Source organism: Cervus elaphus, chromosome 1 (genome assembly GCF_910594005.1).
Source record: "Cervus elaphus chromosome 1, mCerEla1.1, whole genome shotgun sequence".
NCBI lineage: Eukaryota > Metazoa > Chordata > Mammalia > Artiodactyla > Cervidae > Cervus > Cervus elaphus.
In genome coordinates, this window is record NC_057815.1 from 95,299,710 (window position 1) to 95,324,822 (window position 25,113).

Sequence of the window (25,113 nt, forward strand, 5' to 3'; positions counted from 1 at the left end):
ATCCAATTTTAGCTTCTTCAGCATTAGTGATCAGAGCACAGACTTGAATTAATCTGATATTGAATGGTTTCCCTTGGAAATGCACAGAGATCATCTTTCATTTTTGATTTTTGTACCCAAGTACTCTATTTCAGACTCTTTTGTGGACTAGCACACTGTGTGATCTACTAAAGTTATCTATGGCCACCAGAATTCTGATGTTCATGGGGCCTCTAGAGATGAGCCCATCCAAACCTTTCCCAGGCACTGGACCATTTTAAAGTTGTATCAGTGAATTTGAAATGAATTTTCTTACTTCTAGGATTATGTTCATAGCTCTTTTTTATTATTATTTCAAGTTTCTCATTCCTGTATAGCTTCTGAGCATCTCACAGGAAATTCATCCTTTGAGATAATCAAAGTGAACTCTATCTTTTGTAAAGGAATCTTTTGCACACGCTAAATAGCTGATAACATAGAAAGTAACAGAGATCCGTATAGATAGCAAAGTCCCCCAAAGTATAATCAGAGATCAAACAGCACATTGATCTAAAAAGGCGACTGTTATGAATAGATACTCACGTCTACACATAAAGCGGACAACCAGCAAGGCCCTGCTGTTCGGCAGGGACCTACACTCAGTACGTCACAATGGCCGCCCGGGGACTGGGCTCTGAGGGAACAGCGCGTGTGGGTCACGTGCTGTGCACCTGACGGCAGTGCGACGCTGCTCGTCGCCCACAGGTCAACGCGGCCTTTGTCTGAAAGGAGGAAACTTCTTATGGGGGCTTCCCCGGCAGCCCAGCCGTTAAGACTTCTCCTTTCAGTGAAGTGGTGCAGGTTTGATCCCTCGTCAGGGAACCAAGATCTCACATGCCTCACAGCAATAAATAAATAAAACATAAAATAAAAGCAATATTGCCACAAATTCAATACAGACTTCAAAAGAAATGATCTGCATCAAAAAAAAATTAGTTAATCAGTTTTAAAAAGAGAATTGTTAGAGTTATGTATCTGTTCAATGAACCTCCCCCATCCCCCAGAAAAGAAGCAAATTATAACTCCCATAACAATTTGAGGACAGTTTACAAATCACTACTCCTCTGTCTCTTCTCCAGGAAAAAAATGTATCATAACTTGTTTTTAGCATTTTGCTTTTTGTTAATTTTTTAAGGTTTCATTTTTTTGTTTAAATTATGCCTAATTATATTTATTAAATAAATAAATGTCTATTCATAAACTTAAGGTATCATACATTGATAAAATGGATTAATAATTATGTTCATCTGTGCTCCCTCTCCGCTGAAGGAACTAATTCCTTTCTTGCACGTTTATCTCACAGTCCCAGTTGGTGGACGATTTCCAAGAACTGCGGAGGACATTAGAGACCATGAATTTGTTCCATGCCAACCTGGGGTTCTTCTTCCTTCACCTCGCCCAGGTCTTGATTTTGGAAGCCCTGGCTTGGGTAATAGTGTGGCATTTTGGCAGTGGCTGGCTTGTCACAATATTCATTTCTTGTCTTCTCACGGTTGCTCAAGTAAGTAGGTGACCTAAGCCCAGGAAGCGGATCTATGGGAAGCCTCAGAATTTTTTCTTCCCTCTTTACACTGGTGTCAGCGGCTGCCCGGCACTTCCTGGCAAGTTACTCATCAGTGTCTGACACCAGCAAGTTATCAAAGCCCACTGGGCCCCAGTTCTCTCATCTGTAACACAGGGTAATGATTATTTTATGGAAATAATCTGAGGAGAACTAAACAAGTTACTCTGTAGAGTGCCTAGCACAGAGACTGGCATGTGGTAAATATCCTTGACAGTTGCTACTCTTTGCCCAATATTATCCACACAATGTCAGTAACTGAAGTTCTGTTCTGGGCCATGTAACCTTCACCTATATCTTTTTGTTCTTTAACCAACCAACATTTTTAATGGTTGTTCAATGATTTTACTAAGACTAGGGCACATATGTGAACTTATTTTGTTTTCTTTTTAATCGCTCAGTTGTTTCCAATTATTTTAGACCCCGTGGACTGTAACCCAGCAGGCTCCTCTGTTCATGAATTTCTTCAGGCAAGAATACTGGAGTAGGTTGCCATTCCCTTTACCAGAGAATCTTCCTGACCCAGGGATCAAATCTGAGTCTCTCACATTACAGGCAGATTCTTTACCATCTTAGCCACCATGAAGAAAGAAAGACCCATATTAATGTATGCCAATCTGTGTGTGTGTGTGTATATATGTATATATATATACATATATATGTGTGTGTATATATATATATCACTGTTTATACATGCTGTTTCATGATAAAAGATTCTACTAAAAAGAAGTTATATATCTGTATTTTTTTTAAAAATCCCCTGAGACCCTAGCCAAAAGCCTCATTTCACCAATACTTATCAATACACCAGTCTATGAAGAGAGCCTATTTATTATTACATGATAATAGGATCATGGATTCTGCCAAAAATGGCAGTCAGCAACTGGCGTGTATCAGGGCAATTGATAAATGCTTTGAATGAAGCACAGACTTCTGAAAATGGCATTCTATGACCACAACACTGTATTGTGGACACAAAGGGAAACACACCTGACCCTGCACCTGGGCAACAGTCATCCAGTGGAGGAGATGGTCATTTAAATATCTAGACACAATACAAGGCAGAAGGGAAAGAAAGAACATGTGCTGCTGGGGCAGAAAGAGGCATCTAATTCTAATTGAGGCAATTGGGGATGATTTCATGGAGAATTAACATCAATGGTAATTACAAAATTTTATATGCTAATTTTTTTCTTGAAATGTCAACTTGCTTTATTCTTTGAAAAGCAACTTTTGGAATCAAGAAAGGAAAAATATTTGACCACTTAGCATTATCAGGAATTTTACATCTATTTAGGCTGCAAGCCAGCTGAATGAGCAAGGTATAATATTATAATCCTTGCTTCTCAGACAAAGAACTGAGTTCAGAGCCACCAACTAGCTTGCCAAGAGTTGTATAACTTGTAAAGTGGTGAAGGACAGTTCAGAGCCCTAGTCAGCCTGACTCCAAAGGCATCCTCCTTCCATTCCACACTGGACGATTCTGACAGTGGAGAGAACATTCTAGGCTTAGAGAGCCACCTGAGCAAAGGTACAGGGACGGGAAAGCACTCAGCAAGTGTGACAGATACAGAGATCTCCACTGTTCTCATGGGTTCCTGAACCTACCAGCGGGCCCACTTACTGCTTTCTTCTTTCCTTGTCAACTTCTCTGACTGCAACCCTGTCTCTTCCAGGCTCAGAGTGGATTTCTGCAACATGACATGGGACACCTATCCATATTTAAGAAGTCTAAGTGGAACTGCCTGATGCAAAACTTTGTGATGGGTCATCTCCAGGTACAGAGTGTTCCAGGAGTATGATGGGATTCTGAAAGTCATTTCACTAAGCAGTGGTTTCTACATACACTTATCAGCAAAAAATGTTAGCACACACCCCACAAGTAAATGTAAATATACTGACAATGTAGTGACTATATAAATATATATATATATAATATATATATATATATATATAACATTATAACATATATGCTAAAATTAGAATTTTAAATGTTTAGAAGAAAAGTTCTGCTTTTTTCTTAGCCAATAAAACATTTGGGCCAATCCCTGATACACCGTTAAAGAACCACCTCTCAGGAGATATACCGTATAAAGTCATGAGTAGGGATATTCTTAGAAGGGGTCTGGACATGTGTTTCTGGGAGGCTAGGGGAATCCAGCAAACCATTTTAGTCCTGGGAGGCCTATGTATAAATAAAAGAAAAGATGCAGAATAGAGAAAAGTTTAACAAAAGAGAGAAACCACAGAAATTTACATGTCTCTGTTTAAGAGTTGAGGGTTGCAAAACCCAGACTGCCGGAAAAAGCAGGGGCAGTTGGTCTTATCCCCCTCACATATGCTCCAGGAGGACAGGCACACTGTCCTATGCACCCCTGAAATGCAGTGCCTAGCAGAGTGCCTAACACGCAGTAGGCCTTCCCCAAGCATGTGTGGAATGCATGAAGGAATGGATGGAGGAATTGAATGATGGATGGAAACCTGATAACAGTACAAGGATTGATGCAAGTCGGTTTCAGCCCTGGCTCTGATAATGCTCACTGTGCAACCCCAAACAAGTCAGATTCCATCGCTGGCTCTCAGAGTTCTCATCTTTAAAATTAGGACTTCAACTGGATCTCAGCTTTTCTATGATGTTCTAGGATTTGGTGAGAAACCAAATGACAGAATGATCTCTGTTCATTTCCAAGGCAAACCCTTCAATATCACAGTAATCAAAGGCTATGCCCCAAACATTTAATGCTGAAGAAGCTGAAGTTGAATGGTTCTTTGAAGATCTACAAGACCTTCTAGAACTAACACCAAAAAAAGATGTCCTTTTCACCATAGGGGACTGGAATGCAAAAGTAGGAAATCAAGAGACACCTTGAGTAACAGGCAAGTTTGACCTTGGAGTGAATGAAGCAGGGCAAAGGCCAGCAGAATTTTGCCAAGAGAACACACTGGTCACAGCAAACACCCTCTTCCAACTTTATCACTCCTGTATATATTCCAAATATTTTCACTTTAACATGAAAGAAATATAAAAATTATTAATATATTTTACATTTCTTTTTTCACTCTGAGGCTTTGAATCTAGTATGTATTATATGCTTACACAGCCTGCCTCAATTTGTTTGGTCACATACTAAGTGCTCAGTAGCCACACGTAGATAATGGTTACTCTATTGAGCACTGCAGATCTAAAATGTATATTTGAGATTTTTGAGAAATTTCAGATATGCAACAAAAATGATGACTATTTCTTATTCTTCTATAAATGATTAATGAAATATGGGAAGGGAAGAGAAATTGAATATCTCTATATGCCAGCATTCTACATACAGAATCTCATGTCGCCTTAAACAACCCATGCAGGCAAATGTCATTACATTATACTATATTTACTGAAGATGAAATTGAACATCAAAGGGTAGATAATTACCCCAAACCACACAGAAGCATTTATACAATCCAGTGGATTCAACTAAGTTGATGTGCTTCCAAACCCTTTTCTCTGTTAAAACCTTCAGATTTTCACTGAAAGAGAAAAAAAAAAAAAATCCCAAACAACCTAATCAGAAATGATATGAGCTCAGCATCAACTAAAATAGTTTTATTCTCATTTATATTTAATGAGATCATTGAAACTTGAACATGTGATGATCAGAGGCAAACTCCCATACGAGATGACTTCAGATCCATGACTCTTTAAAATATTTATTGAAGTAAGAACCCTGGGGCCATTTTTCCCCCAGAACTAATTAGTTTCATAGCTGGTTTCTTTATTGATAAAATAAGAAGCATACTCTCTGCTCTACCTATTTCATATCTCTTTTTAAAAGTAGGACCAGTACCATACTGTCTTGATGACTGTGGCTTTGTAGTATAGTCTGAAGTCAGGCAGGTTGATTCCTCCTGTTCCATTTTTCTTTCTCAAGATTACTTTGGCTATTCAAGGTTTTTTGTATTTACATACAAACTGTGGAATTATTTGTTCTACTTCTGTGAAAAATACCATTGGTAGCTTGATAGGGATTGCATTGAATCTATAGATTGCTTTGGGTAGTATAGTCATTTTGACAATATTGATTCCTCCAATCCATGAACACGGTATATTTCTCCATCTGTTTGTGTCCTCTTTGATTTCTTTCATCACTGTTTTATAGTTTTCTATGTATAAGTCTTGTTTCTTTAGGTAGATATACTCCTAAGTATTTTATTCTTTTTGTTGCAATGGTGAATGGTATTGTTTCCTTAATTTCTCTTTCTGTTTTCTCATTGTTAGTGTATAGGAATGCAAGGGATTTCTGTGTGTTAATTTTATATCCTGCAACTTTACTATATTCATTGATTAGCTCTAGTAATTTTCTGGTAGAGTCTTTAGGGTTTTCTATATAGAGGATCATGTCATCTGCAAACAGCAAGAGTTTCACTTCTTCTTTTCCTATCTGGGTTCCTTTTACTTCTTTTTCTGCTCTGATTGCTATGGCCAAAACTTCCAAAACTATGTTGAATGGTAGTTGTGAGAGTGGACACCCTTGTCTTGTTCCTGATTTTAGGGGAAATGCTTTCAATTTTTCACCATTGAGGGTAATGCTTACTGTGGGTTTGTCATATATAGCTTTTATTATGTTGAGGTATGTTCCTTCTATTCCTGCTTTTTGGAGAGTTTTAATCATAAATGAGTGTTGAATTTTGTCAAAGGCTTTTTCTGCATCTATTGAGATGATCATATTTTTTTTAATGTATTTTTATTAGTTGGAGGCTAGTTACTTTAAAATATTGTAGTGGTTTTTGTCATACATTGACATGAATCAGCCATGGATTTACCTGTATTCCCCATCCCGATCCCCCCTCCCACCTCCCTCTCTACCCTATCCCTCTGGGTCTTCCCAGTGTTTTTATCTTTCAATTTGTTAATGTGGTGTATTACATTGATTGATTTGCGGATATTAAAGAATCCTTGCATTCCTGGGATAAAGTCCACTTGGTCATGGTGTATGATTTTTTTTTAATATGTTGTTGGATTCTGTTTGTTGGTATTTTGTTAAGGATTTTTGCATCTACGTTCATCAGTGATATTGGCCTGTAGTTTTCTTTTTTGTGGCATCTTTGTCTGGTTTTGGAATTAGGGTGATGGTGGCCTCATAGAATGACATTGGAAGTTTACCTTCTTCTGCTATTTTCTGGAAGAGTTTGAGTAAGATAGGTGTTAGCTCTTCTCTAAATTTTTGGTAGAATTCAGCTGTGAAGCCATCTGGCCCTGGGCTTTTGTTTGCTGAAAGATTTCTGATTACAGTTTCGATTTCCTTGCTTGTGATGGGTCTGTTAAGATCTTCTATTTCTTCCTGGTTCAGTTTTAGAAAGTTATACTTTTCTAAGAATTTGTCCATTTCTTCCAAGTTGTCCATTTTATTGGCATAGAGCTGCTGGTAGTAGTCTCTTATGATCCTTTGTATTTCAGTGTTGTCTGTTGTGATCTCTCCATTTTCATTTCTAATTTTGTTAATATGGTTCTTCTCCCTTTGTTTCTTGGTGAGTCTGGCTAATGGTTTGTCAATTTTGTTTATTTTGTCAAAAAGCAAGCTTTTAGCTCTGTTCATTTTTGCTATGGTCTCTTTAGTTTCTTTTGCATTTATTTCTGCCCTAATTTTTAAGATTTCTTTCCTTCTACTAACCCTGGGGTTCTTAATTTCTTCCTTCTCTAGTTGCTTTAGGTGTACAGTTAGGTTATTTATTTGACTTCTTTCTTGTTTCTTGAGGTAGGCCTGTAATGCTATGAACCTTCCCCTTAGCACTGCTTTTACAGTGTCCCATAGGGTTTGGGTTGTTGTGTTTTCATTTTCATTCATTTCTATGCATATTTTTATTTCTTTTTTGATTTCTTCTATGATTTGTTGGTTATTCAGAAGTGTGTTATTTAGCTGCCATTTGCTTGAATTTTTAATAATTTTTTTTCCTGTAATTCAGATCTAATCTTAGTGCACTGTGCTCAGAAAAGATGACTAGAATGATTTCAATTTTTTTGAATTTACCAAGACTAGATTTATGGCCCAGGATGTGGTCTATTCTGGAGAAGGTTCCGTGTGCACTTGAGAAAAAGGTGAAGTTGATTGTTTTGGGGTGAAATGTCCTATAGATATCAATTAGGACTAGCTGGTCCATTGTGTCATTTAAAGTTTGTGTTTCCTTGTTAATTTTCTGTTTAGTTGATATAGACCAATGGAACAGAATAGAAAGCCCAGAGATAAATCCACAAACCTATGGACACCTTATCTTTGACAAAGGAGGCAAGGACATACAATGGAAAAAAAGACAACCTCTTTAACAAGTGGTGTTGGGAAAACTGGTCAACCAACTGTAAAAGAATGAAACTAGAACACTTTCTAACATCATACACAAAAATAAACCCAAAATGGATTAAAGATCTAAATGTAAGACCAGAAACTATAAAACTCCTAGAGGAGAACATAGGCAAAACACTCTCCGACAAAAATCACAGCAGGATCCTCTATGACTCACCTCCCAGAATATTGGAAATAAAAGCAAAAATAAACAAATGGGACATAATGAAACTTAAAAGCTTCTGCACAACAAAGGAAACTATAAGCAAGGTGAAAAGACAGCCTTCAGAATGGGAGAAAATAATAGCAAACGAAGCAACAGACAAATTGATTAATCTCAAAAATATACAAACGAAGCAACAAACAAACAGATTAATCTCAAAAATATACAAGCAACTCCAGCAGCTCAATTCCAGAAAAATAAATGACCCGATCAAAAATGGGCCAAAGATCTAAACAGACATTACTCCAAAGAAGACATACAGATGGCTAACAAACACATGAAAAGATGCTCAACATCACTCATTATCAGAGAAATGCAAATCAAAACCAAAATGAGGTACCATTACACGCCAGTCAGGATGGCTGCTATCCAAAAGTCTACAAGCAATAAATGCTGGAGAGGGTGTGGAGAAAAGGGAACCCTCTTACACTGTTGGTGCGAATGCAAGCTAGTACAGCCACCATGGAGAACAGTGAGAAGATTCCTTAAAAAACTGGAGATAGAACTGCCATATGACCCAGCAATCCCACTTCTGGGCACACACACCAAGGAAACCAGATCTGAAAGAGACACGTGCACCCCAATGTTCATCGCAGCACTGTTTATAATAGCCAGGACATGGAAGCAACCTAGATGCCCATCAGCAGACGAATGGATAAGGAAGCTGTACATATACACCATGGAATATTACTCGGCCATTAAAAATAATTCTTTTGAATCAGTTCTAATGAGATGGATGAAACTGGAGCCCATTATACAGAGTGAAGTAAGCCAGAAAGATAAAGAACATTACAGCATACTAACACATATATGTGGGATTTAGAAAGATGGTAATGATAACCCTATATGCAAAACAGAAAAAGAGACACAGATGTACAGAACAGACTTTTGGACTCTGTGGGAGAAGGTGAGGGTGGGATGTTTTGAGAGAACAATATCAAACATGTATATTATCTAGGGTGAAAGAGATCACCAGCCCAGGTCGGATGCATGAGACAAGTGCTCTGGCCTGGTGCACTGGGAAGACCCAGAGTGATTGGGTGGAGAGGGAGGTGGGAGGGGGGATTGGGATGGGGAAAACATGTAAATCCATGGCTGATTCATATCAATGTATGACAAAAACCGCTACAATATTGTAAAGTAATTAGCCTCTAACTAATAAAAATAAATGGAAAAATAAATAAGTAAAAGCAGGACCAAAAAAGGAAAAAAGGAAAGATGGAAAAACATTTCATTTAAACGGTTTTTAATCGTCTTCATTATCAGGAGTTATTTTAGCCTGGAATTGTGTTCCTGGATAAGATAATTATTTGCTGGTTAGCTTTTAGAGCCTCTGGCCAATAAATCATTCTGTGACACAGGCATGGGGGATGGCATATCCCAGGAACCCATATCCTAATTAAACTTTGGAGATGTAGGCAGAAAACTCTGATTGTTACTATTCAGGAGCTAGTCATGTCCGACTCACTGCGACCCCATGAACACAGCACAGCAGGCTTCCCTGTCCTTCCAATTCATAAAGTGTGTTCAGACTCATATCCATTGAGTCGGTGATGCCATCCTACCATCTCATCCTCTGTCATCCCCTTTTCCTCCTGCCTTCAATCTTTCCCAGGATCAGGGTCTTTTCCAGTGAGTTGGCTCTTCACATCAGATGGTCAGTATTGGAGCTTCAGCTTCAGCAACAGTCCTTACAATGAATATTCAAGGTTGATTTTCTTTAGTTTTGGAAAACTCTGATAATGAAAGATATTTCAGGAGAGAAATCTTCCAGCTAATGAATGTTCTCTTCTCCTCAGGGCCTATCTGCAAAATGGTGGAATAACCGGCACTTCCAACACCATGTCAAAACAAACATCTACCCCAAAGACCCAGATATTGATGTAGGCCCATTTTTTGTTATTGGAGATTTACAACCTGTCAAGGTATGTTTAGAAATCCTAAGCACTTAGAGAAATGTTTCAGAAAGTGGCTCTTGGAAAGGTCTACACCTTTGTCTTGAAATCAGGTTGGAAATTCTGGATTCAAGTATGTTGTCAGAGCATCTCTTCTTCTTTTAAGTCCAGGATATAGATTTGAAATAAGTGAATCTGGTGTTGTAAGAAAAGAAGAAAATGTGGAATGAATGACTCTATGATTTTAAAAGTCATTCAGGTCAAATCACTCATAGAAGGCATGGCAGTACATTCAAGGAATGCTAAATCAGGAAACACCTATGTATCTATTTATGTCAACTAATTCTAGCTGTTGGATGAAATTAAGCTGTTATTTTTAGTTTAGGTTACTTTGGTTCATTTATACATGAAACTCAGCTCAAATGCCTCATAATACTCTTAGGACCTCACCTCTAATTCAGACTTCTTCTTCTTTTTTTTTTTTTTTTTTTTCATTTATTTCTATTAGTTGGAGGCTAATTACTTCACAATATTCTAGTGGTTTTTGCCATACATTGACATGAATCAGCCATGGATTTACATGTTTTCTCCATCCTGATCCCCCTCACGCCTCCCTCTCCATCCCATCCCTCTGGGTCTTCCCAGTGCACCAGCCCTGAGCACCCGTCTCATACATTCCAACCTGGGCTGGTGATCTGTTTCACCCTTGATAGTATACTTGTTTCAATGCTGTTCTCTCTGAACATCCCACCCTCGCCTTTTCCCACAGAGTTCAAAAGTCTGTTCTGTACATCTGTGTCTCTTTTTCTGTTTTGCATATAGGGTTATCATTACCATCTTTCTAAATCCCACATATATGTGTTAGTATGCTGTAATGTTCTTTATCTTTCTGGCTTACTTCACTCTGTATAATGGGCTCCAGTTTCATCCATCTCATTAGAACTGATTCAAAAGAATTATTTTTAATGGCCGAGTAATATTCCATGGTGTATATGTACAGCTTCCTTATCCATTCGTCTGCTGATGGGCATCTAGGTTGCTTCCATGTCCTGGCTATTATAAACAGTGCTGCGATGAACATTGGGGTGCACGTGTCTCTTTCAGATCTGGTTTCCTTGGTGTGTGTGCCCAGAAGTGGGATTGCTGGGTCATATGGCAGTTCTATCTCCAGTTTTTTAAGGAATCTTCTCACTGTTCTCCATGGTGGCTGTACTAGCTTGCATTCGCACCAACAGTGTAAGAGGGTTCCCTTTTCTCCACACCCTCTCCAGCATTTATTGCTTGTAGACTTTTGGATAGCAGCCATCCTGACTGGCGTGTAATGGTACCTCATTGTGGTTTTGATTTGCATTTCTCTGATAATGAGTGATGTTGAGCATCTTTTCATGTGTTTGTTAGCCATCTGTATGTCTTCTTTGGAGTAATGTCTGTTTAGATCTTTGGCCCATTTTTTGATTGGGTCATTTATTTTTCTGGAATTGAGCTGCTGGAGTTGCTTGTATATTTTTGAGATTAATCCTTTGTCTGTTGCTTCGTTTGCTATTATTTTCTCCCATTCTGAAGGCTGTCTTTTCACCTTGCTTATAGTTTCCTTTGTTGTGCAGAAACTTTTAAGTTTCATTATGTCCCATTTGTTTATTTTTGCTTTTATTTCCAATATTCTGGGAGGTGAGTCATAGAGGATCCTGCTGTGATTTTTGTCGGAGAGTGTTTTGCCTATGTTCTCCTCTAGGAGTTTTGTAGTTTCTGGTCTTACATTTAGGAATGCAAGGATTCTTTAATATCTGCAAATCAATCAACATTTTGATCTTTAATCCATTTTGGGTTTATTTTTGTGTATGGTGTTAGAAAGTGTTCTGGTTTCATTCTTTTACAAGTGGTTGACCAGTTTTCCTAGGACCACTTGTTAAAGAGGTTGTCTTTTTTCTATTGTATATTCTTATCTCCTTTGTTGAAGATAAGGTGTCCGTAGGTATGTGGATTTATCTCTGGGCTTTCCATTTTGTTCCATTGATTAATTCAGACTTCTTAAGCAACAGAAAAAGGAAGGCAAACTCCAGGATGTCTCAGCTGTTGACTTTCTTAAACCTCAGCTTAAAAACCAGCATGTAAGGATTATTACCAAGATTTTTAGAGTCTGCTTTCAACATAGAAGGTATAAGGATAACCACAGAAAGGTATCTTTCCTTGAGAGGAAATAATGGCTCCTGAGAATTAAGTGCTTAGGAAGAGGCTCTATCTGCTTCTGGAAGAATTTAGGAGCTTACTAACAACAAAGGAGTGTGGCTTGGTCAGTTGCTGCATGGACTTTGTGGTAACCAGAATTGTGCAACTTTCTGAAAATAGGTTTTCCCAGTTTTGGAAGACAACCTTCTTCCAATTAGCAAAAAAAGTCTCCTGCCGAGATACAAAAGAAAAAAGAAAGATACCTTGACTGTAGTCTTCAGTCAGTTGTTCTTCACAATGACTCCGCAAAGGAGTCAGAGCTCTCTAAAGTTTGCAAACTCCTGAAGTGAAGTCAACAAGTCGTGTCTGACTCTTTGCGACCCTATGGACTATAGCCCACCAGGCTCCTCCACCCATGGGATTTTCCAGGCAAGAATACTGGAATGGGTTGTCATTTCCTTCTCCAGGGATCCAACCTGGACCTCCCACATTGCAAGCAGACTCTTTACAGTCTGAGCCACCAGGGAATCCCTGTGAACTCCTCAGCTGATCACTAAACTTATGACATTTTGACTTCTCTCCTCATTCCCTCACAGCAATGGAGAGTTGCCTCACTGGAGTTCATGAGGCAGCCTGACTCCCTCCAGAAGTGCCTTCTGTAGAACTGTATCCAGTTCACATGCTGCCTCTTCACAGAGGATGGAGACATCATCACTTCTCCACCATTCTAGAGATATATCGCTCACGCCTTAGGTTCTGTATACTTTAATTTCAAAGCAACTGCACAACACATTACTTAAAATCATTTAATCTCTAAAATTCAGTTGTTTCACAACAAAACTAATTCTGATAAGCCTTAACTGTTTCTGTTCTTCCCATTTTACTGTCAGTCTTTCTACCAGTTTCTTCAAACATTCATTCTTTTAATAAGTATTAATTAGATCCTCTAGGGCCAGGTCCTGTACTCATACTCTGGAAAAGTTAGACTTCTCTTTTGGAGCAATACTCAAACCTCAATCCTTCATCTACATTTGCCAACTCTCCAAAATTTCCCACTGACTCCCTCTTTCAACTTTCCTACCTCTTAAATATCCAGAAGCTTGGGAGTAACTGCAAATAACTATCATTACTTTATCACCATGACATTTATTTTTATTTACAATAGTAAGAGAAAGAAGGGTCAAGTCTAATATCCAAATAACAGAAGAAATATGTAGAAGGGAAAGTATCAAAAGAATGGGAAAAGCAAAAAATTAAACATGGCTCACAGTGTTTTAAGTGACTGACATATGGTAAAATTATAGAGGAGATTTGAATTATCATTCATTCATTAATTCCTTCAACTAAACATTTATTAAGTGTCTCTTTGGTAATAGAGATAAACTTTACTTCTATGCTTCCTCTTAAGATACTTGCTGCCTTTGTACATTTGGGCACAGACTAAATTCACTAAGAAGACCCCTAGGAAATGACTCAAATTCCCAGTGGTAAGATTATACATTATCAAGCCTTAAAATGAGTAAATCACAGCATGAGATCCACGATGGAGTCAAAGGAGGAAAGATGAAGTAGATACTAGAGGTTATGACTATGTGTCTTATAACACAACCATTCAACAAATACCTGTTAAATGGATGAATAGATAAAAGCAGACTGTGCTTCAAGCAAAATTCTAAGCACATAGTTTGAAGAAGACCTTAAAAACTTATCAGAAATATTTCTCCTGAATCACCATTCCGTTCCACACCAGGACAAATATTTTAAAATGGCTCCCATGGGAATAATAATAAACAATCACAATCCCTGAATTCAAATGGGATAAGCCACCCCTGCAAGAACTGCCCACATTTAAATAAAGAAAAAGGCACCACAGTATTTCCTCCCCCTTTGGTTCTGGTTCTTCAGTGGCTTCAGTTTGACAGTAAATGAACTCTGACCAGATGGCTCTTTCTATAGAGATGCTACACACACACACACACACATGGGCGCACACACACACACACGACCTTGAGTATAATAACAGAAGTCTATATTGTTCTTACTTTAGTTTTATTTTCTCTCCATTCAGTATGGCAACAGTAAAATCAAATTCATCAACTACGAGAAGCAGCACCTGTACTTCTGCATGGGTGAGCCACACAGGGAGCCACAATCCTTATTTCCCATTTCCTTGAAGCAAACTGTTGTCAAACCAGAAGGCATGACTGAAATCTCCCACAGAGAGAACAATCCCATGTCTTGTTGTGCCTCAAAAAAGCAGCATGCTTTATTTCAGACTTACCGGGGTGAAATCTGAAAAGGAAAATAGAAGAGTGATTAGGCATTCTTAATGGGCATCTCATCACTCTGGCTACTGTACAGGGAAAGAGATGTTCCAAGAAGGATGGGAGGCAGGATGCCAATCAAGGGGTCTGGAACCTGTGACTCTTGTCCTGGATAAACTAAATACAATACTTATGAAGAAGAAAAGGATAGTGGTATATGGATAGGGAGGAAAAATAGGAAAAGAATGCTCAAGCACTGACTGTAGGTAGAGTCTCATGAATGAAGGTCACCTGCAGAGCTTCTGTGTGGAAGAAAGTTGACTGTTCCCACAGCTTACATACAGCTGGAGAAGGTATTTTAGTGGACAGATACACACACACACACACACACACACACATAATAAGATAGATCTGGATATGTTCTAAGCTTGAGAGAAAATAGGGTAGCTGAATAATGCTAATACCAATGAAAATATTAGAAGCAAAAATGTTCTGCTCTTAACCATGTCAAACTCATGATAGCTCACAAAGGAAAGTTTAGGACCCCAATATATGCTCATCTAAAACATGCTTACTCATTTGGAAAAGAAACCCAAATTAGGAAATATTGCAAACATTTCCTGTAGATCAGTGGTTCTAATCTAAGAGCACTGTTGCCCCCATTGGGACATTTGACACCGTATAGATACTTTTTTTTATTATTGCAACAGAGGGGGAGAACGGTACTGACATCCATGGGGCAGAAGCCAGGGATGTCATGAAATGCCTTACAGGGCACAGAACAGCCCTGAACAGTAAAGAATTATCTGACCCTAAGATGCCAGCAGTGTTAAGATTGAGAAGCGGTTGCAGATGATCTGGCTCGCCCAAACACTGGCCACCAGTGGTCATCTGTCTCCTGCCTGACCGGGGTGGCCTGTGAGTCCATTTTCTGAGACACGAGGCTCAACCACCACTGCAGCCTCTTCCAGTGCTAGAATTCTGAGGACTTCTCCTAATGCAGTTATTCTCTTTCATGATCAAAAAGGATATGGAGGACATTGGTGCCCCAGTTTGAAAGGTAACTATTTCAGCCCAGACAGATGTGTATTCACATAAGAAAAAATGTTGGAGTCTCTTGTCTGAACTCTCCTCCTGTGTGTAGTAAAAAAATACAGCCTTAGCTTATGAGGAATGGGTGAATATTGTAGCTTCACTGCAGAATGCCCAGCTTACAAACCACATCGTCCTCAGGAGCTGTTTCATTTTGTCATTTTCTTTCAAATGTCTTCAACTTAGTATGACAGGTACAAATGAGTCATACTCAACCTGTCAAAGGGAGATGAAGCTTGATATTACATGAAGGTGGCGAGACAGCTTTCATGCAGATTCCTGTAGTAGGGAAAGGTACTTCAGTATAAGCTGAGCTCAACTCTCAGAAAAGAAAGGGGGGGGACTTTTAAAACACTGAGACATGCTAAAGGAAATTAGGGAAAGAGGATAAAGGGAGGGGAAGCTGGTCATGTGGTTAAGCCATGTGTGTCTTCTCAATGGTGCTTATCAAAGTCAAACTCCTTACCCTCCCAGAGGCTGCAGGACAGAGCCTGATCCTCTAAGACTGTACTTCAAAGGGATGACTCCCAAGTCCTTGAGAAAGACATTTCTGGGTCATCCATCTCAGAGGGACGGAGTAAGAATTTTATAATTGTAAGTTTTCTAAAAAATAATCGAAGAAAAAGGAGGTCAGAAGCCTACTGAACAAGCAGTAAGTTCTTTGGACAGTCTTGAACTTTCTCATGCAAGAATTTTAAGGGGGGCTGGAGTCATCCCAGGAGCATGGCCTTGAACTGTTCTTAGAAATGATTTCTAGCATTTCTGTGAGTCTCTTAGTGTATAGGGTGGACAAAATCACCTGTGATGACAGTTCACAGACTTTGAATGTTTACAGGTCAAGTTTGGAGCCTAGTCAGGAAGGGGACTCCAGAGCTTCTGGCTCAAGTTTGATCAAGGAGTTGTCAAAGTCTGAAGGTTGTCCATATGACTCCTACGTGCTCCAGGCAACTTCATTGGTCCTGGGGGAGGATCAGGTAAATAGCTATCAGGCCAGACTCAGTATGCCTGCTCTATATCTGCCACTTCAACATATTGTGACAGGGCTCAACACGAAGGACCATGAAGGACTGAAGGATTCCAGGGACCTTGAGAAAACTTGAAAGCTCAGAGCAGAAGCCCTTCCAGGATGCCTTCATCAGGAATGACTCAGATCTTCAAAGCTTCCCTAGTCTCCCTAAGGGTGCTTGAACCAAAGTCCTGGTTCAGTCTCAAAGACTCTAAAAGCTCAGCAGCATCCAGGAGGTGGTTGTGGATCTCCACCTTGCATCCCTTCTCAGGGGCAATATTCCAGGGGTAGCATGTTAAGATCAACTCCCACTCGCTTCCACAGGGATCATATCCGCTTATTTTTTCACTCTCCTCTTTTATTTTTTCAGTTGGGGTCCCCCTTCTCATACCAGTAGCTTTCAACCTGAAATCCATGCAAGAGATGTACCGGAGAAGGTACTGGGAGGTGAGCAACTCGATTCCTTCTCTAAAGCTAGATCAGGCTGGTAGAAAGGGAAAAATGTAAATGCTTGGTCCTTTCCAGATGCAGCTTCCTTGAGTACCAGGATATAAGATTTAGCCAGTTTTATTTCCACTAGCTTAACTTTCAAACACTTCTTTCTGCAGGACATCGCCTGGGTCAGCAGCTCTTATATTCGTTATTTCATCACATTTGGTCCTTTCTATGGAATCTTTGGAACCTTGATGCTCATATGCTTAGTCAAGTAAGTAAAGAATAATATTCTCCCACTCTTATTCTGGATGGTCCTATTACCTTTCTTATCTGAGCTATTTATGAATAGCAATGATTAGCAGATTATGACATCAGACCACATTCTTATAGCTGAGATATTTCCAAGAAAATGTGGGATAAAACAGCTGAAATAGTTGAATGAGTTTCTTGGAAACTGAATTTGCCCAATCTTGCCTTTTTTCCCACATGATTAATTCCCAATGGCAGTATAGTAATCCCTCAGCATCTGAGGAGAATTAGTCCCTGGACCCACCTCAGTTACCAAAATCCAAAGGTATTCAAGCTCCATAGTCATCTATCCATATATGTGGTTCCACAACTGTGAATTCAGGCAACCACTAATCTTGTAGTAGAGTATGTGTTTACTTAAAAATATCCACATTTAAGTGGACCTGCATGTTTCTCAAAGGACAATTGCATTCTGCCTGATCACCAAGTCCTTCAAACTGTAATCCAGCTGGACATCATAATTCTTACCAAAGATAGTAGGAGCCCAGTTTTTAAAAAGTTATTTTATGACTAGAGATTTTCCCCACATCAAAAGCACTTTAAACTGAATCACCCTGTTCACCTCGCGATGCATCCCTTCCTCATCAATCGCCTCACTGCTCATAGCGGCGGCGGCTCCTCCACGTCAGGCGGTTTGCTGTGGTCACAGTGGGCCTCTCTGCTGGCTCAGACAGCAAGGCGCCCGCCTGCATTGTGGGAGACCCGGGCTCCATCCCTGGGTCTGGAGGATCCCCTGGAGAAGGAGACGGCAACGCGCCCGCCTGCATTGTGGGAGACCCGGGTTCCATCCCTGGGTGGGGGAGATCCCCAGGAGAAGGAAACGGCAACCCGCTCCAGTATTCTTGCCTGGAAAATTCCATGGATGCAGGAGCTGGTGGGCTACAGTCCACGGGGTCGCAAAGAGTCGTACATGACTGAGTGACTTCACTCACTTTACATGCATTATCTTATTTGATGTAATAAACAATGCACAACCAGGCAATGTAGATAGTATCAATTTCACTTTTCTGCTAAGAGAACTAAAGTTCAGAGAAATGAAATCACTTACTCAAGAGCAAATAAGGGCCAGTAGCAGTGCCAAATCACAACTCGTCCCCAGTTCTATCTGATGACAACAGCCAAACTGTTAATCACATTGCATATATGCTTAAGTTGTTGTCACTATAGTTGCTAAGTCATGTCTAACACTTTTGTGACCCCATGGACTGTAGCCTGCCAGGCTCCTCTGCTCTGGGGGTTTCACAGGCAAGAATACTGGAGTCGGTTGCCAGTTCTTTGTCCAGGGGATCTTCCTGACCCAGGAATCAAACCCAGATCTCCTGCACTCGCAGATGGAATCTTGACCACTGAGCCACCAGGGAAGCCTGACCTTCAGTTATCTAGGGTCTTCTGAGCCTTGCACCAATGCCTACAGAAAATACTGGGGACGCTGCTCTGGTACAGTAGGCTGCAAGACAGGGAGTGTGACTGATACCTAGTGTGTAATCTTCAGATATAAAAGGTCTGCAAAGATAAAAATCAAATAACCACCACTTTATTGGAACCTTTGAGTCACTGCCATTTCCTCTAATGCTCAGCCAGATCTGCCAGTGGGTATGCAAGCCCAGTGACTGGAACTGAAACACCCCAAGGAATGATCATATCTTCCTTTTATTCTCTTAAAGGTTTCTTGAAAGTCCCTGGATTACATATATTACCCAGATGAGCCACATACCAGTGAAAATGAGCAAAGAGGAGAACCAGGACTGGTTCAGCACTCAGGTAATAATGCTGTTCTTGGGAAAGCATCCACCAAAGCATCCTGATTACCACCTGCTTACCTTACATAATACTTATTGGAGGCTTACAGGGGCCAGGCTTTGTCAACTGTTTTGCATGTAGCTACATGGTCAGAGTACTCCCACTTCACAAATGATAAAATTGAGGTATGAAGAAGTAATATAACTTGTGTAAGATCACACAGCTAATAAGTGGTAGAAGCAAGTTTTATTTATTTATTTGGCCACACTGTGTGGCATGCAGGGTCTTAGTTCTCCTACCAGGGATCAAACCTGTGTTAAGCACACAGTCTTAACCAATAGACCAGTGGGAAATCCCTAGAAGCAGGTTTTAAACCTCAGCAGTTTGATTTCAGAACCTTTGCTCTTAACCAAGGCTTAATAAACTATAGTCCAAGGGCCAATCTAGTCCAGTCTGTGTTTTTGTAGTTCTATTGGAACACAGCCACATTTATACATTACATATTCTCTGATAACTTTCATTCTAAAACAGCAGAACTGTGTAGCTGTGATGCAGAATTAAAACATTTACTGTGCGGCACTTTACAAGCAAGGTTTACTAAACCTGCCTCAACATGAAACAGTCTTTTTACGAATCTCACACTCCTAGAATAACAGAATGGAGAACCCTGCAATCCCCCTCATTTCATTGTATAGATAGTGGGGCCCAGAGGGGAGACTCAGCATTCTCGGGGAGAATGCAGCTAACAATTAAAAGACTTGTGACCCATGCAGAATACCATTGCCCCCTAAGCCTGACACTGGCTATGTTGTGATTACCTGGAGAATCCAGGCATCATACTGCTTCCTTCTCCATGCTCATTTCCAAGTTCAGTGGACACTCCACACAGCAGTGGTTCTCAATCTTTTTGATCAAGAAGCCACTCTTAAAAGTTATTGAGAACATGAAAGAGCTTTCTTTTGTGGAGGTTATATCCACTGATACTTACTGTATTTGAAATTGAAACTGAGAGTTTTAAAATATATATTAATTAATTAAAAAAAAAACAAGATAAAGCCAATAAAGTTTAACATCAGAGTGATGACATCATCCCATGTTTAATAGCCTCTGGAAAAACCCATGGTATAAGCATGCATGAACAAGAATGAAAAAGGCAAATACTGTCTCAGAAGTATTATGGGGATCATTTTGACCTTGAAGATCCCCTGAAAGTGTCCTAGGGAACCCCAAGGTGCTCTAAAGTACACTTTGAGGAACCCTGACATAGAACAACTGCAAAAATAACTTTAAAAATGGCAACAACCCTAACAAGAATTAAATCTTAGAAATACACTGAATAAAAGTCACATTCATAAGCATTCTATGTAGTCTGGAGAATCCTATAAACTTCTTGTCAGTCTGTCTTTGTGTAAAATAAAATACATTAGATTAAAAAGGAAGTTACTTGTATATATTAATATATTAATAAATGTATTTCTAGGCACAAAGCCCTTGATTAAAGACCTTGCATGCTTTATTCCCCATTTAGAAGTCCTTTAAGTCTATTCTGTGGTAATAATATTCAAACTCCTATAATTTCTACCAGAGTCCTACAATTCTACTTCCATCTGCCAAAGTCCTTACTCACAATACCTTAGTCTTCTGATTTTGAGGGCTGATAGTGACTTAGTCCTCTCAGATCCTATTCACTTTTTCATATCTATTGCCTTATCTATGCTTCTTAGCAAAATGTCTTATTTCCTTTATAATTGTAAGGTCCCTGAGACCTGGGGCTTATTTCTATCTCTCATGGTTTGTTACACAAAATGCATACTCAATCAGCACTTGTTGAATGATGGATGAATAAAAGAGCAACTAATGTTTGTCACGGGCTCATCTACATCTAATGTAAGCTTTTTCTTTGCAGGTCTTGGCCACCTGTAATGTTGAACAGTCCTTTTTCAACGACTGGTTCACTGGGCACTTGAACTTCCAAACTGAGCACCAGTGAGTAAGAGAAACAGTTCATTATAAAGGGCAAGGGCTGTCACTAATAACTGCCCTCCATATAGTCCCGAGCGGAGCAGAAGACTCACCAACTTAAGGGAAAAAAATGAACCAGGGCTCTCTAAAGGATGCTATTTTTCAATTAACAACAATGATAGATAAGGGAAGAAAGAAATGAAGGAAGTGTCACAATTGTGAGTAAATGGAGTGAAATCTTGGAAAAGTATCAGTGACTCAGTTTCCAGATTCCTATGGGCTTAGGAATTGGTGATTTCTTTGCATTTGCTTTGTTGGCACAACCTAAGAAATATCAGGACACTTGGGTAACCAACTTGTGTTCAAACTTAACTATGTTATAATTCAAATATTTTCTTATCTGTGTCTTTGGAGCCAAGTTTACAAAATAACTAAGGAAGTGGAGTCCTTGCTGCAATTTCTAAACAGTATCTGGAAATACTTTAGCAAAGGATCAGTTACAGAGAGGAAACGGGTAGTTCACTGCTGCTGTTCATGGGGTTGGAAAGACTCAGACATGAATGAGTGACTGAACCGAACTGAACTGAAGGGATAAGATGAGTCTGCCAGCAAGTTTTTTAACTTTCCAGAACTAAAGTATTGTGCAAGGTCAAGGTTGGGTCTCTGTGGCTGATACCATTTTATTTTCTAAAAGAAGGAAGGGAACTTTGGGTTTCTCCTTAGGTCTGAAAAGTTGTATATCTCCTCTGTTTCCCTAGTCTGTTTCCCACAATGCCACGCCATAATTATCACAATTATCATAATAATCACAATTATCATAATTATCACAGACTTCACCTCTGGTGAAATCACTGTGTGCCAAGCATGGACTGCCGTATGTGAACAAGCCCATGTTGAAGGCATTTGGAGATATTGCCAGGTAATAACAGTCCCCCAACCCACAGCTCTCATTTCCCTTCACTGCTGGTCCCCAGACTCTTCACTGCTTTATCAATCATCATTCAGTCAATAGCTATTTATTAAGGAACATTCTTGTGCCCAGCATGGACAGGAGGCTCTATAAGGAACAACACTAACAGAGAAATGATAACAGTCATTCCTACCATTTACCTGCTGCCTTCTAGCTACTTCTTAGTGAAAATACCTTGGTGCCAAACTTAATTACAAGCTTCTTATAAACCAGGGTTCTGTATTATTTGTCTTTGTATCACCCACAAAGCCTTGACATGCTTTAGAACTTAACCAGTAGGAGGGACTCTCCGTTCATCTGGATCAGGGTTGAAAACTAAGATGCTTGCAGGGTCTGGTAGGACAGGCAGGGGTGACTCTTCCTGTAGGTACTGAGAATCCATACTCATCCTAAAGTTTGCACAGTTACCTAGAAAATCCTGTGCTCATCAAATTAACAGCCAAAACCTTGGTTGAATATTTTTTTATCTTCAGATTAGGGAAAAAATATTTATTAATATAAATAAATAAGCCATCAAGGCTAGACCTGGTCAGATCTGATCCCTGAGCAGTAATCCATCTTCACTTTCTACCACTGCCCTCCTCCTTTCCTGCCCTCCAGATATCTGACCCCCCTTCAGTTGCTACATAACTCCCTGCCCCTTGCCCATGACACATACTTGGTCACCTTTTCTTCTACCTAGAATAATCTACCAACCTGCCTCCCCCCTCCTGTCACCTTCTCAAGTTCCATTCACTCTCCAAAGGTCACCTGAAAGGTCTTTTCTTCATCTCAGTCCTCCCTTGCCCCCAAGACTAAACCTGTCACATGCTTGCATCTCTTCATGTCTGACTTTTATCACAATCATGATTAAATAGCATATTGGGTAATATGTGTCTCCCAGTGCAGACCAGGAACTCCAGGTGGACAAGACTCTCATCACTCTTATTCACTTCTGTGTCACCAGAGCCTAGAAAAATGTTTCACTTTATAAAGTAGGAGAGGTATGTGGATACAGAATGAGTTGGTTTATAGTCATATGGTTTATCTTATAGAGATTCAGCAGAGCTTTTTCTTTTAATACTGGAGAAAAGGAAAGTGATGCTTTGGAGTACAGAAAAGCATAAAAGAAAATATCAGTCTCCTCCATGTAGAAAATGTGAACTCACCTTCTAAACCATAAGTCAGTGTATTTGACTCCCTCCGCCAGACAAGATAGAAAGAGGTCTTTCAGATATAGCTGAAAATGACAAGGTTGTAAAGTATTAAGTAAAAGAGCAAATGTTCCATGAGGTAGCTCCTTTGACCTGAGTCTCACCCACTCATGATTTTGTCTGCTCCTCTTGCAGGGCCCTGAAGAAGTCCGGAGCCCTCTGGAAGGAGGCTTGCTGCACGCATCCACAAACATAATGCAGATGTGCAGGTGCTAAAGAGAAAACCACAGGCCCCAAAAGTGTCACTTGTGCTAAAGCCCATGATACCAAACCTCTACAATACCTGACATAATTGCAGTTACAGCCTTCCCCAGAAATGTTATCTTAATCAACTAGTCTGGAATTTTTGGGTAGGCAATGTGGTGGTTATCTGTTGTGTTTTACTCCTTCTCCATTCCTGCCCCTGGCCCAGAGAAATCTGCATGATAAAACCCTTGTAATCCCTACCCGCCGGGGAAAAAAAAAAAGGTGTCTGCCCTAAATATACTTTGCTGATGGCTTCCTTGCCCCTCCTTTCTTCCTATAAAAACCTTCCATTTGCACAACCCCTCAGAATTCCCTTCTGCTTACTGACTGGGATATTGCTTGATTCAGAAGTCATTGAATAAAGCCAATGAAGTCTTCAAATTTACTCAATTGAATTTTTAGCAGTTGTTCAATAAGATTCCCAGAGGAGGACACTCAAGGTCTATTACTTTCACAACTTCCCAGATCACTGAGCATGGCGTTAGAATTCAGATGATCAATCCTATGGATCATGTCTGCCCTCTGCTCACTGACCACATGAATAAAGATGGCTTAATTGGGTAGACTTCCATTTAAACTAAATGACTCATGAGAGTTATGTTACAGTCCTACCTGAAATTCTTCAATGGATTCCCATTGCCCTTGGAATAAAGTTGCAATCTGCAACCTGGTGATTGCCAACAGACTACCAGCCCTGGCCTTCCTCCCAGAACTCTGTCCCACCTTGTACCACTCCCTCCCTCAGCTTCAGTCCCAGGCAATCAAAGTAGGCACAGGGAAGAATGTTTGACCTCAAATAACACCCAATAACTAAGTCTCCATACCACCACCAGGGAACCAAAGGATCAGGACATGACTAGAACTTGAATGCCAGAATCTTTTTAGAAGTGAAGGGTTATCCATCCTAGAAGATCCCATGTTGAAGCTTCAAACATATCTTATCATAAATGGACAAGTTCCAAAGTCCACTAATTGAAACCTGCTCCACCAACATTTCTGCCAACTACTACATCATCCACAATTCATAATGTTTGACCAAACCCCAGATCAAAGACACAGATTTGAGCCCTTCACATGTCTCCTTGCCAGTTGGCCTCAAAATAAGTCTTCTCAAAAGCTGGTGCCATAGTATTGCTTTCTACATGCTTCAAGCAGTGAGCCCTTTGCTTGGTAGAGATTTCAGGGAAGCCTTCCCATTAATTCAAGGCCTCCTTGTGATATACTCTGTAGTAACTACTAGAGGTATAATTTTACATCCATTTGTGTGAGTCCTTAATCTTCCACTGTAACCTGCAATATCCATAAGAGTAGAGACTGCCTGACATGATAGAGAGAGACACCCAACGAAGACATGCAGAAGGAAGGAAGGCATGGAGGGAGCTGGAGGGGAGAAAGGAAGGAAGGAAAGAAGGAAGTGTCAACTACAAATTGGCACTTGACAGCTACCTCTACAAGGAATAAATCAAGTGCTGCTGCAGCTGCTGACATTCAATATCCTCTGAAAGAAATTTATAGTGGAGAACAGGAATGAGGCACTCTGTGCTCTTGGAAAAACTGGCAGGACAGGTCTTCAGATAGTTAGATATTTTCAGGAAAGATTTTATGAGCCACGTTATTGCATCTGTACATATCCAGAAAAGCACTAAACTCATTAATGATAAATTTGCTCCTCATGACTAACAGCAAACATCTGCCAAAATGTGTGCA

At 39.9% G+C, this 25,113-nt stretch overlaps 1 protein-coding gene across 1 annotated transcript; it reads left to right on the forward strand.

Annotated features, from left to right (window-relative positions):
* Window positions 1–630: 630 nt before the first annotated feature.
* On the forward strand, window positions 631–23,356 carry LOC122703239 (fatty acid desaturase 2-like protein FADS2B). The gene is made up of 12 exons (XM_043917379.1): window positions 631–669; window positions 1,322–1,519; window positions 3,256–3,357; window positions 9,928–10,053; window positions 14,258–14,318; window positions 16,922–16,998; window positions 17,160–17,257; window positions 18,960–19,056; window positions 20,942–21,021; window positions 21,756–21,790; window positions 21,826–21,916; window positions 23,296–23,356. The coding sequence occupies exons 1-12, from the start codon at window positions 631–633 to the stop codon at window positions 23,354–23,356; spliced, it is 1,065 nt and encodes a 354-aa protein (XP_043773314.1).
* Window positions 23,357–25,113: the final 1,757 nt, after the last annotated feature.

Bases quoted from the DNA above. Each gene is read 5' to 3' on its own strand.
- LOC122703239 (XM_043917379.1), top strand. From the start codon at position 631: ATGGCCGCCCGGGGACTGGGCTCTGAGGGAACAGCGCGT. The intron at 17,258-18,959 runs GTAAGTAAAGAA...ATTCTCTTAAAG, and splicing joins ATGCTCATATGCTTAGTCAA to GTTTCTTGAAAGTCCCTGGA. The intron at 21,917-23,295 runs GTAATAACAGTC...CTCCTCTTGCAG, and splicing joins GCATTTGGAGATATTGCCAG to GGCCCTGAAGAAGTCCGGAG.